The 13,133-nt window shown below is 38.9% G+C and overlaps 1 protein-coding gene across 8 annotated transcripts in view; it reads left to right on the top strand.

The window, feature by feature from the left end:
• CNTN4 (contactin 4) overlaps nt 1-13,133 on the top strand; it is a 914,517-nt gene that overhangs the window by 881,877 nt on the left and 19,507 nt on the right. For 7 of the 8 annotated variants that reach the window (XM_058726189.1, XM_058726182.1, XM_058726183.1 and 4 more), the window contains 2 exons: nt 4,610-4,785; nt 8,932-9,052. In XM_058726189.1, coding sequence (XP_058582172.1) covers nt 4,610-4,785; nt 8,932-9,052 — 297 coding nt within the window. The remainder of the gene's footprint in view (nt 1-4,609; nt 4,786-8,931; nt 9,053-13,133) is intronic. The other variant, XM_058726188.1, reaches the window with a different exon arrangement.

Genomic DNA, 13,133 nt, shown 5'->3' with positions numbered 1-13,133 from the left:
TTCGCTTTTTTTTTTTTTTTTTTTTTTTGGCAGCTTCACAGACCCTGTTGACACTGAAATGTTCTAGTCTTTTTTACATGAGCTGCCAATCCAGTCTTCCTCCAGCCTGTACTTTTGTAGCTCATTTTTTTAAGGGTAACCTTTTGCCTTTATCCCTATTACATTTCATCCTAAATGAAAAGAATTGGTCCAGCTTGAAATCACTGTGAATTTGGACTTTCATCTCATGTTTAGGGTATTCCTTTTAGATGTGTGTTTTGTGCAGAATTGATAAATATAGTTCATCAGACACAGGTTTTATTTTTATTCCAAAGATGAGACCAAGAGTGCACTTCATCCCTAGGATGCTACCTCCAGATTTATCGTGAAAATTAACCAACCATCTTTGTTGTAGCATTTAACTATTAAAAATAGCTCTCTGGCCCTTCACCCTGTGTCATTTGAGGGGAGCTGTCAGCTTTGACTACCTCATGGTTTTGAAGAATCCCATGTTTAAAATTCCATCTATAAAAATGAATTTAAAAAAGAAGACACAACCTAACTAAAAGGCATCATCAAAACCATTATAGTGAAGAAATTCACTAACAAAAGGAAGAATGAAGAGGAATAAAACACACATTAAGTACTTTCCTGGTAGTCACCAAGTGAATATCTTGGCACTGTGAATGAAAGTATTTATCAACTGAAATGAAGGAAGGGTTGGTATTGTATAGGGGAAGCAAAATCAAAATAGAATTCTTACCCTGTGGACTCACAGGTACTTGTTTTTACAAATAATAAAAGCCCTGGATCAGAAAGCTTTTCCATCAACAATGAAAGTCTGAAAAAAATATGACTTGGATAATAAGTGTTGTAATTTATGCATCTAACTGTTGACCTAAACATTAACAGAATTGAACATAATTGTCTCTCTCGTGGTTGTCATGCTCTTTAGAACAAAGCATTTAGTTTACATTCTGTCCCTATTATAGAAAACAATGTAGAACATATATTTTATTTTATTTTATTTTATTTTAGGGGGGTTAAACACTTGGTAAATATACACATTTCAAACATCATTCTTCTGGAGTTCTGAATTTATCATTCTCTGCAGGTTGAACCAAGAGCAAGCAGCAAAGTTTAGGTGTGTTGTTGGTCATGTTTATTGTTGGTATTTAATTATATCCAAATCCAGACATCAATTCACATCTTGAGTCCTAATTGCCTTTGAGAGTTCTATGCACAGAACAATAGCTGGAGTGACTCTTCAGAACAGAAGTTGTAAATATAGGTTCTTCCTCATCTTGATGAATTAAAACCCAAGGAGGGGAGACAGTTTTGTTTTGAAGAAGCCATCTGTTTATTTGTGTACAGCGTTTGTATTCAGATTTAAGGAAATTAATCAAGTGAAAAGCATCAGAATTCACAACATAGAAAGCAAGAGTACTGAACAAGCGTACAATTTCAGAAAACCAACTAGATAATGAGGTTTCAACCTCTTTAGTTTAATTTTCTCTAGTCCCAAGGAGACCTCTCTGGTGTGTATATACTGCATGGCTTGCTTTGCATTGATTCTTGCTGCTCGAGGGCTCAGAACATGAATCGGTGACAAGTGTTAAGTTAATGAATTAGCAGCTGTCAGCCCAGACTGTACCAGCATAATCCTTGATTTAGGGAACTTTTCTAGTCCTTGGTTAACCGGCCACTGAGTTCACTGATAATAAAATCTGTCCCCAATCCATACATGTGCATAAAGGGATGAGCACTTCTTCAGCAAACAAATGTCAATTAAAAGTGCGAGCCAGAATTGCATATGACTCTAGGCTTTGGAACATGTGCCAACTCCTTGTTGCTCACCCAGAAGTTGTCAGAAGTAGGGAGTGAAGACATTTTTATGGTCTTGAGCCTGGACATTTGACTCTGCTCTCAGAAGTCTGGTGTGTAAGCTTAAAGCTGGAGCCAGCATTTTAGGCATAAAGTCATTGCTGTTTTTTATACTTTGTTAAGGTAGTAACTTCATTACTCTTGCAGTAAAGCCCTCTGAAACTGTCTTCACCCCACATCCCTCTTGGAATTTCTTCTGCATTTATTTCAATTCACTATTGAATTAAGCAAGAGTACAAATTGCTGTATTATGCCCTTAGACTTGTTCTCTAGATGATTCACGAATGGATATCATGTTTTCAGCTAAATGAAAGGAGGCAGCTTAGCACAGTAGATAGTTCCTTAACGGCTATTAGGCATCGGTTTCCCTCATCCATTAAGTAGAGATGATAATAGTACCTATTTCTTAAGAATAAATGAAATAATCCATGTAAAGTGTTAATACAGTGTCTGGAATGTAAGTGGCTCACTTCATTATTATGAATGCTTTTATTCCCTCATTCTTTTTTATATCTCTTTTGGTACCAAGACATGGTTATACATACAATACACACTACACAATTGGTGGATGATAAATCAACAAATGAATGGAGGTTCATTAAGATAAGAACCTAAATTGTGAAATCAGTAGACAGCTAGTTAGAGGAAAATTAGGCAAAAGCTTGCCGAATAAAAACCATACACACCTATGATGTTAACCAGGAATCATTCATTCCAGTTTCCATTTTATAGATGAGGAAAATTTAAACTTAAAACTGAGAATTATTCTAAGATGTTTTGCTCTCAGTTCGTTCCCTCATTTAAAAATCTCAGTCTGTATCTATAGCTGCAGGTCAGTTAATCAATAGAGCAAATGTTGATTATGTAACTTGTAAAGCCTCAGATTTTAAAATAAAGGATTTTACCTCCCATTACCTCTTATCTGACAATGCCTGTTTGTACCTGCTCATTTCGTGGACATCACTCATACAGCAGTGAACGAAAACACACCAATCCATTTATGATCTTGTCCTATTTTTGGAAAACAGCAAAAGGATATCTTAACCCGAGATAATAATCTGTTTATGGACACAGACTTTCCTTTTCTAATGACTTGAGATGTTTGCTTTCCATGGTTGGATAAGAAGAGGGCAGAAAAACTCTTTTAAATACTCTCTTTAAAGAAGTTTAGTATGTGTTGTTAGAAAGTAAGGCCCATCAAACGTGTTCTATGAGATATCATTTCAAAATTTCCAGCTGAGATTTTAGTTGGGGAGGTACACTTAATTAATATTTATATACCCCACAGCTTGAAATACAATCCTGTGAGTATTGAAGGGTATTAATATTTTTTCATTGTTTTGTTTGCTTTTGATTTATCTTCTTTTTTAAAAAAATTTTTTTTCATGTGTATTTTTGAGAGTGAGAGAGAGAGTGCGAGTGGGGAAGGGGCAGAAAGAGAGAGGGAGACACAGAGTCTGAAGCAGGCTCCAGGCTCTGAGCTGTCAGCACAGAGCCCAACACGGGGCTCAAACCCACAGGCCATGAGATCATGACCAGAGCAGAAGTTGAATGCTTAACCAACAGCCATCAAGGCGCTCCTGATTTGTCTTCTTTATTATGGTTTGTTTGGTTGATTTTGTCTGATTTGGTTGAGAGCGGAGAAATTTCTGGAATATGGCTGAATTCAGAATTTCATTCTTTAGGTACTTATGTGACCTTTACGTTTAATTCAAGATGCTTTCCACCATTGTACTCTCTGACAACATTTATGAAATAATGTTGCAGTGGAAAAATAAAAGATCATTGGCATGTGAATGTAGTTTTGGGGTTTATAAACTGTCTCAGCTACACAAGCCCATTTCATTTTCAATTAAAATCATAATGTAAAGGGTAAATTTGGAAGTGAATTTTTTTCTTATTTTAAAGATGTAATCTACATATACAAATATATATAATTTTGTCAATGAGTTCATTACAGAATTTTTATATTACATTTATAATAAAAGTTGCTAAAATGTCTTAGTTTCAAATAGACTGAGACTATAAACTTAATAGTACATGATGCAGATTATAAAAATATGTGGATAAAGAAATAAACCTATATCATAGTAAGCAGAGGAAAAAAGATAAATCATATGTGTATCGTGTTTACAATAATGCAAAACAACTAAAAAACTATAAATCAAGAAGACAGAGGAAAATTATATCAAAATGAAAATAGAGGTTTTATCTGGACAGTAAAATAGTAAGTAGGATTTGTTTGGTTTGGTTTTGTTGGTCCCTTCTTTTAACTTTCTTGAATTTCCTAAATTTCCCATACTAAGCATTTATCACTTTTATAATAGGGAGAAAAAAAGCCAAACTTGAAATTAACATGGCTTTTCCCTGTTTGTACTCAACTGAATTACTGCTTTCTAGTGACACTGGGGAGATATGAAAACCTTTTTAAAGAGGCAATTTCTGAGCAGGACTGCCAGAAGTGGGCCCTTCTGTGAGTGTCTTCTGAGATTTAACCTCAGTGCTCCCCAGCTGAGTTTTGTTGCTCTGTGAAGGTTCTCATAATGAGTGTTTTCATCTTTTCATATTAAAAATGACCTCCTGGCCTGAGTCTCAGCTTCCCAGATGACTGAGGTTTGCTGGTCACAGCCTAAGAAAAAATAAAGCAAAACTACTTAGTGTTTTATCCTGCTCTTGGATCCTGCATTTTATTTCCACACAAGCTCTCAGGCTTTGTTGTTTGTTTGCCTTTGTTTTCACCCTCCAGATCCAACAAGGGTGATGGTCCCCCCTTCCAGTATGGATGTCACTGTTGGAGAAAGTATTGTTCTGCCATGCCAGGTAACACATGATCACTCGCTGGACATCGTCTTTACTTGGTCATTTAATGGACACCTGATAGACTTTGACAAAGATGGGGACCACTTTGAGAGAGTCGGGGGGGTAAGTATTAATATCAGACTATCTACGGGAAATTCAGTATGCAACTGAACTTCTCAAAAGTGACTCAACTTGTTTAGACTAACATGAAAAGAAATGTATGGTTATTCTGTGATCATTTTGTTCAAGCACCTTATTTTAAGAAATTCTTGGTTAATTCCTGCTCCTTTTTCCCTGATCAACATGGCTCCACTTACTTAGTGGAGCCTATATGGCAGTCCTCGTAACCCTCACAGCAATGCTATAGGCTAGTTATTCCATGCTATGTATGAACGAGCAAACTGAAGCTCAGGGGAATTGTATGGCTTGCCTTGGCCTCAAAGCCCTAAATTGCAGAACTCAGCTTTAAACTTCAAAACCCAGGCTCTGTGCCCCATACAGTACCATATATCATGGCACCTGGTTAAGAAAAATATCTTAAGAATACTTTACTCATGTGTTTTTAGGCAGCTGATTAAACTCCCCTTGGAGACACATCATTGCGACATTAGGGCTCTCTTTCTTGAATCTGAAAGTCTGATCAGAGCATTTATTATCCAGGTAATTTTGAATTCAAATGTTTGAATTTTCAAAAGCCTTACTTTCCATAAAAATACATACTACCATTGAACACATGCCAAGATGAGGTTAAATCTGGAAACAATTTGTATTTATCACACTTGTTCTCAAAAAATTTTGGGGGGGCCTACCACAGTCCTACATGCTCACTAGTAATGAAGATTCACTCTGACTGCCATTCTTATGGAGGGTCCAACCATAAAGCAGTGGAAAATAAGAATGAAGCTATGATCCGAAAAGCCTTCCCCAGCCCCTGCCATAGGAATCCAGTGTGCCTGCTTCATTTTGCCTCACCTCCCCCTTATGTTGAGAATAAGTGGGCTAGTTTATAAAATTATCCAGATGATAGGTTGAGGATCTGCTTTCCACTCAACCATATACATTACTACTCATGTTAATTACTTGACTTACATTCTTGCTGCCTTTTCAAATGATGTCTCTCACAGAACACCAAGAGTTATTTGAGCATTTTGTCAATTTTCCCAGATATCATATACAACTGGTACTATTTTGGATATGTAGGAGAGAAGTTAGTTTATTCTATCTGTGGATGCCTTGGGTCATTAGGGATTCCCTCTTGGAACCCTGGTTGAGAAAGACTGTATGAAATTGCCAATATTAAGTATTATGGACTTCTTGGATATGATGCAGCTTGGAAACCAAGTGAGAGAAATATTAATTTCACAAGGGCATTGAAGACATTAAATACCTTCGGGTCTAGAAAAGTTCATAGCCCAATGCCTACCACAAAAGAAGTATTTGATACATTTAAATAGTTGTACTAATTGAAGGAAGAGTAATATTGATGTTAATAACAGGAAACTATAAATTGAGAAAACTTTTCATAGATTAAGCAGAATATTCATTTTCATACTAAGACCAATGTCTTGGGCAGGAGAGATGCTAAAAATATTATCTCCCAGAACGGCACAGGCACCAACCAATTAGAACAGCTGCCTGACTCATTGAAATAAATGCCCTGCCAGTCAGACACATGAGGACTTTATGCTGGACTGGCTGTTGATCGGCCAGGGCTGAGGCACAGGTGGAGACACCCCTGATGGAGTCAAGCTCTAATGACCACCTTCCGTAGAGAGCTCTATCTGTGGAATCACTCTCGTTAGCCTTTCCTATGGGAAATGCTTGTCTGTTCTGTGAAACTCTGCTAACACCAATCAGTTATTGCTAATAAGTGCAAGATTCAGGACAGCACTACAAATTGTGAGAAATAAGTATATTAGCTACCAGGATCGTTCATGTCTGTAGAGGTAGGACTTGTCAATAGAAAAGGTAAGGAAGCAATTCTGAAGTCAAGCCATTTTGCAGTTTCTGCTTCCTGGGTCAGCATAGTGGAAGTTATGCTTGGGAGAGCCAGCCTATAGCAGTTTTTAGAAAAGCTGTTATTCCATTGTCCTTTGACAGCCTCCAAGTGCTCTGTCAGAAACAGAACAGACCACAGCAGGGGAAAATAACCTGGTGCTGTTTTGTTCATTGTGGTGGGAACATGAATGTAGATCTCAGTGAACTGTTTGATCTGGATGACTTCAAAGGAAAAGAGAAAGTTATTGTGGTCTCCTTGTGTGAGACTCTTTCCTCAATCCTGACTTTATTTTTTGTCTTTGTTTCAGTTTTACTTTAAAAACACAACTCTGGTCAAAATCTGTAAACAAAGACAGCACATTCTGTTAATACTTTGTTGTACTCTGAAATTTCCAGGCTATAGCTAGTCTCCTCGGCCCTTAAGCCCTTGGTGAATAAAATGGATTATTGGCACAGTGTATACATTTCCTTAAAACAAATACAGCTTTCTGCCTTCCCTGCACGTGCCCCCTCGTGAGGCATATTTTCTGTTGAAACCTATACTCAAGAGTCCTAACACACGAATGTCTTGGGTAAAGAAGTACCAATAATGGTGACGATGATGGCTTCTGTTTGCAAAGTGCCTGCTGATTTATCAAGCACTTTCATGTATATAGGCTCTTTAAACCTCACAGAAAACCTGTGAGATAAGGTAACAATTATTATCCTATTTTACTGAGCAATTATAAAACTTGATTAGTAAATACAATCTGAATGAGAACCCAAGTGTTAAAAATGAAACAGATTTCAGGTAAAAAAAAAAAAAAATCACAGCTCTTCTTGAATTAGATTTAATACCTTTGACATGATCGCTCATGGTCATCAGTAATACCAATTTGTACTCTGTGCTTCACAGTTTTTAGGATTTCACGTACATGTACGGTCTCATTTGATTCTCACAACCTCACCCAGCAGGCCTAGTCAGTGAGCTAATACCCAGAGACTTTCATGAAATCACAGCCCAAGATAGCTGAGGACCAACCATCAACTTTCCCTTCACTGAATGCTTGAGCCTCTCTTCTCAACCTATTTACAACTATTGGCAGTTCCAGGTCTTCCATTGTCCTGGGTAAATTTGGGATGTGTTGCTCTAAAACAAAGGGAATTAAGTACACCTTATTTAGAATGAGAATAAAGTCTTTCTGGATGGTAGAGTGGCCTGACCTTACGGGTTCACATCCCAGCTGTGCCATTTACTACCTAGGTGACCTTAGGCAAGTCATAGAACCTCTTTGTGCTTGAGTTTCTTCATCTGTAAAGTAAGGATAACAAGAGCACTGACCTCGTAGAACATGTGAGTATTCAGCTTTAATATATGGTTCCCATATTCTAATACTATTAAGCATTATCCAACATTATTGTCATTTGGAAGAACAGCAACAGGGCCAAAATAACCTATGTTATCTTGTTATCCATTGGGAGGTTAGAAGTAAGCATAGCTTCCTGAATCTGGCCTGTAGAGAGCACTTATACGCAAGCCACCTGTTCTCCAAGCTTTTGAATAATCACCCTCCAAGGTGTAGCCATGTTCTTTGGTTAAAATGCCACCTTTGCGATAACCTGCGGAGACATCTTGTCATATTTATTAAAAGTACCATGCTGGTGGATGAGTAGAAATATTTCTGTGGCACACAGACATCCATACTGGGATGTAATCAGTCCTATTCATCTGCTAATCAAACTTGCATTTGGCATTTGAAAAACAAATTAGCAGCATTCCACACTAGGTGATGCTAGATTTCCTTAGAGAGTCTGGTCCTCATAATCTTTTAATTCAAATCTGGGAGCAATCAAAATGCTGGCTATGAGACAGAGTTGTGCAGTAAAATGCAGATGCCTCCAAATGTGGGCTTGCCTCCCCTTTCTAAATATAGAGTTCCAAAGTATTGGAATGCCAGTGAAGGCTTCAGGCTCAGCGCATATCTGAAGCAACCCACAGGACTAAATCGAGAGCCACCGTAAGTAGTTTAAGTGCTTCCAACATGGGTGAAAACTGCTCCAAAGACCCAGAGAAGCCACATACCTGAGGTCTTGTCTAAGGTGTGTTCTGAAAATGTTGGCGTTTTTATCTCTCAAGCAGACTCACGTATTCTTAATAGGCTATGGTTTGCATCACTAATGTTTTCATCAGCCAGTGTAAAATAAATCCATTAGTCACAGTGTCCTTCATGTGATAATGATATTTAGAGCTCATTAAAAAGTAATTGTAGCCACTTTCCCCTACTTTATCAGCAGGATTCAGCTGGTGATTTGATGATCCGAAACATCCAGCTGAAGCATGCTGGGAAATACGTCTGCATGGTCCAAACAAGTGTAGACAGGCTGTCTGCTGCTGCAGACCTGATTGTCAGAGGTATGTGGAATTCTGGTTTCTGTTCTTGAAACGCTTTTATGATATCTACCGCTGCACAGATTTCTAAAAACCTCACCACTTGAGAATTATGGAAGAAAGTCAGGTAGAAGCTGAACATTGTAAACAGTGGTTAACAGCCTACAGAAGTTCTGTGCGGATCTCTTTTTCATAGGGGTATCACCAGAAAGTGCAGAGCAAATCCGGTTACTCCATACTGAAAATAACTCCTGTGAGTGCCCCGAGTGCCCCGATTTATGGCTGTTGGAGTTGATATGACCTTCTAGAATAATTTTGGATTAACAAAAGCAAATAGTTTAAAGAAGGATCAAACTGTGCCTTTTGATGTTTCATATGGGCTAAGCCAAATTAGTGATTTAGGGCACTGATATAACAGTGGCTTCAGAAAAATCACCACATTTTCTCAGTTCCCTTTTTTCCCTAAAGTTAATAGTTCTATACAGTTCTTAAAATATGCCTTTAGAGGAACTGCCCAGGATGTAGTAAATAAGCTGGAGGCTGATGACAAATGACAAAATGACATTTGTGAGATTTTCTTGAGCACTATCAGCATGGCCTAAGTTCAACCTAATGGCTACACAGGCCTTGCCTGAGCCCCAAGAAACCAGTTTATAAAGGAACAGAAGTAAATGGAGTTTTAAGAAATATTTTTTTAAGTTTATATATTTTGAGAGAGAGAGAGTGTGCGCACGTGTGCACACAGAGGAGAGGCAGAGACAGAGGGATAGAGAGAATCCCAAGCAGGTTCTGTGCTGTCAGCACAGAGCCCAACATAGGGCTCCATCCCACAAACTGTGAGATCATGACCTGAGCTGAAATCAAGAGTCAGACGTTCAACCAACGAACCACCTAAGTGCCCCAGAAATATTTTTATATTGAAATTAAAATCTTTGAGAAGCAGGATATGTACCAGAATCAAACCGATGCATGCACAAGCCTTTTCTAAAGTATTAAAAGTGCCTTTTGATGTTTCATCTGGGCTAAGTCAAATTAGTGATTTAGGGCACTGATATAACAGTGGCTTCAGAAAAAGTATTGAAAGTAAAGCCAAATCAGAACATCAAAATAATCTCTTGTCTAGCACCTCCTTCATCTGAACCCTAACTATTGGTGTTTAGGAATCTCTAGCCAGCAGAGTTTTGAGTGCAAGCATACAAAACTCCAGGGGAAATTAGTTGTGGAGGCAGGGTGAATCCGAGTGCAGGGTGAACAAGGTATTGTGGGAAGCAACTGAAGTGTTGCTGTGCCCTCTAGGCATAACCTGAGTGGGGGAGATGTGTGGGAGTTAGCTACTTAAACTCATTGTCAAGAGAGGTTAAAGAAAAATAGCTTTTCCATCCTGTCTGCTTTAGTTCCTCTTTAAATTGCCTACAAAAACCTTTCTGTAGGTAATGGTACAGATAAGAGTCAGATAAGAGAAAAAAAACTTGCAACCTGGGTTGAGCTGCCCATTGAATAACTTATAGAAACGTGTTTATTTCCACTTTAAAATACATGAGAGCTGGTTTGCTCTACCCCTGGGGACAAAAGAATTCTGTTGCTAAAAATTTATCCTCTATTTAATTAGGATAATGTTCAGATCAGCAGTTTAAATGCCAATAAATTAGACTAATAAATATTTAAATCAGTAATACTTGAAGTTCTTAAATGATATTGTATACTTCATTTCACAGAAAATAACATTAAATACCAAGAGGAATTTGCAAACTCAGTCTAAAAGAAAATCTAGTCTAATCAGTTAATAAGGCCAATAAATTAATATGCCATTTTAAACCATAATCTTTCCTTTTATTTCCTTTAGCTCTGCTCTTGCAGCTTTTCTGCATATTACAGAAAGGATGCAGAAATGCATTCCACTGCCCTGTAAGAGATTTGTGTATCTGAAACTGGTAGAGCTTTGAGTGTCGGCTCCAGCTTCCTTGATTCTCCGATACCTGCTTTATTTAGTCTGTCGCACTAAGACAGGTGGAAAGGCCATTCATCACTGGGAGAGCAGCAGAATCACTGTTCTCACACCAACATTCCCTCTTCTGTTGCCTGTGACAGAAACATCTGTGGGCCCCTGGCCATGTGAACATTTTGTTCAGAGGATAAACATTTGATCATTTTGTCATTTTGAAAGAGTGACCCAACTTCCCCAAGACAAAGTTGGTAAACATTCTTTGAGGTCATGTCTCCACACTGGTCAGGAGCACACAGCGTCAACAAAGCTGAAAGTACCATCTCATCTCCAATGGCCAAGTTCATACACCCTTTCATTTCCTTTATTTGGTTGACAGCAATGGGCTCAGATAATTCCTATCAATTTAATTTATTGAGGAGTTTGGAGGGGAATACTTTTGTACTTGTGTACTTTGATTTTAAAGGCCCTGAAAAGAGCACCCATTGAAATGGGGGTGGGGCATAGATCTAGGATAAGAAAGCTAGTGGGAAACAAGATGGTACTGTCTTCGGGACTTTATCTGGTTAAGACTAAAGTTTGCCTCCACTCTATCCAGGTGGCATTAGACTGACATGTTCAAATGTCACCATGGAAAATTAATCAGTTTCAGCATACAGATTTCCAGACCTTTCATTCAGGAGTAGGAGGGAGAAGCTAAATTTAGTCTCACCTGTAGGTCTATAAAAATGATTTTTAAAAAAAGAAAGAGAAAGTTAGGACATCATAGGAAGGGTACAAGAGTGAATCTCAGAACAAAGTCTTACTTCAGGAAATTACATTGAACTTTTCAGCACTCTGCTAGATGTCTCTTTCTTCCCTGCCTGGTGACCTGGCCCAGTCATATTTAGCAGTACACTTGACTGCTCTATGGGGCTGAGCAAAGCCCTCCTAGGAATATCTCCTTAATCCCTCCTTAGGGACATGAGATTTGTCATCCTGTCTCCCTCACAATCACCTTCCTTCCTGAGGTGGTCAATTGTGCCTTGCCACAGATACATTTAACTGCCTACTAAGAGCTTTTCTGTTGGAATCTAGGACAGCTCCGGTCTTTGCTTGGGCCGTGTTGATATTTTGTGTTTGCCTACTGCTTTCCATCCCTCTACTTATTTATGATTTCCAAGCCTTCGTTTAAAACTGATTTCCTCTTGCCTCCATGGTTTAAGTACATGGGCAGAAACAATGAACATCAGGAAGATAAGTGGAAAAATAGAGGTATGCCTTATGGAAACTGCAAATGAGAGAGAGTCTTTAGATTCCAGCCCCGTCCTGAAGTTCCAATGAAAAAGCCACAGTCTGGTGACTCTTTTGAGCACTGGTCATTTTCACAGCAGCTCCCTTGCATACAAGCGTGTGTTTGCATATGATGCGGGACAGGAGCGGGGTTAGTAATTACAGTGCAGCAGGAATGGGAATGTAGGAGCAGCGCTGCGACCACCAACATTCTAAAGCCCTCTCTGCTCACATCCACAGCTTCAGTGGTAGAAATGACCATTTCCAAAATACTCTTATCTTCATTTATCACTACTCTATCCACAGATAACACTGCCTGGCCCATAACAGAAACCTGTAAACATATGATAGATGAATTAAGGAATTTGGACTTCTGTGGTATCCCAGTATTCTCTCCTAGCATTTGGAACAGATACTCTATTTTAATTCTTTGTTTACCTATTTTTTTTTTATTATGCAGTGAGCCCCTAGAAAGAAGGGGCCATGTCAGTGCGCCTGGGTGACTCAGTGGGTTAAACATCTGACTCTTGGTTTCAGCTCCAGTCATGATCTCACATTTCATGGATTCAAGCCCCGCATTAGGCTTTGTGCTGACAGTGCAGAGCCTGCTTGGGATTCTCTGTCTCCCTCTCTCTGCCCCTTCCCCCCATGTCTCTCTCTCTCTCTCTCCCTCCCCCAAAATAAATAAACTTTAAAAAAAAAATGAAAGAGGGGGCGCCTGGGTGGCTCAGTCGGTTAAGCGTCCGACTTCAGCTCAGGTCACAATCTCATGGTCCGTGAGTTCGAGCTCCGCATCAGGCTCTGGGCTGATGGCTCAGAGCCTGGAGCCTGCTTCCGATTCTGTGTCTCCCTCTCTTTCTGCCCCTCCCCCATTCATGCTCTGTCTCTCTC

This window comes from Neofelis nebulosa, chromosome 4 (assembly GCF_028018385.1).
Source record: "Neofelis nebulosa isolate mNeoNeb1 chromosome 4, mNeoNeb1.pri, whole genome shotgun sequence".
NCBI classification, from domain to species: Eukaryota; Metazoa; Chordata; class Mammalia; order Carnivora; family Felidae; genus Neofelis; species Neofelis nebulosa.
This window is presented reverse-complemented; position numbering and strand designations above follow the sequence as displayed.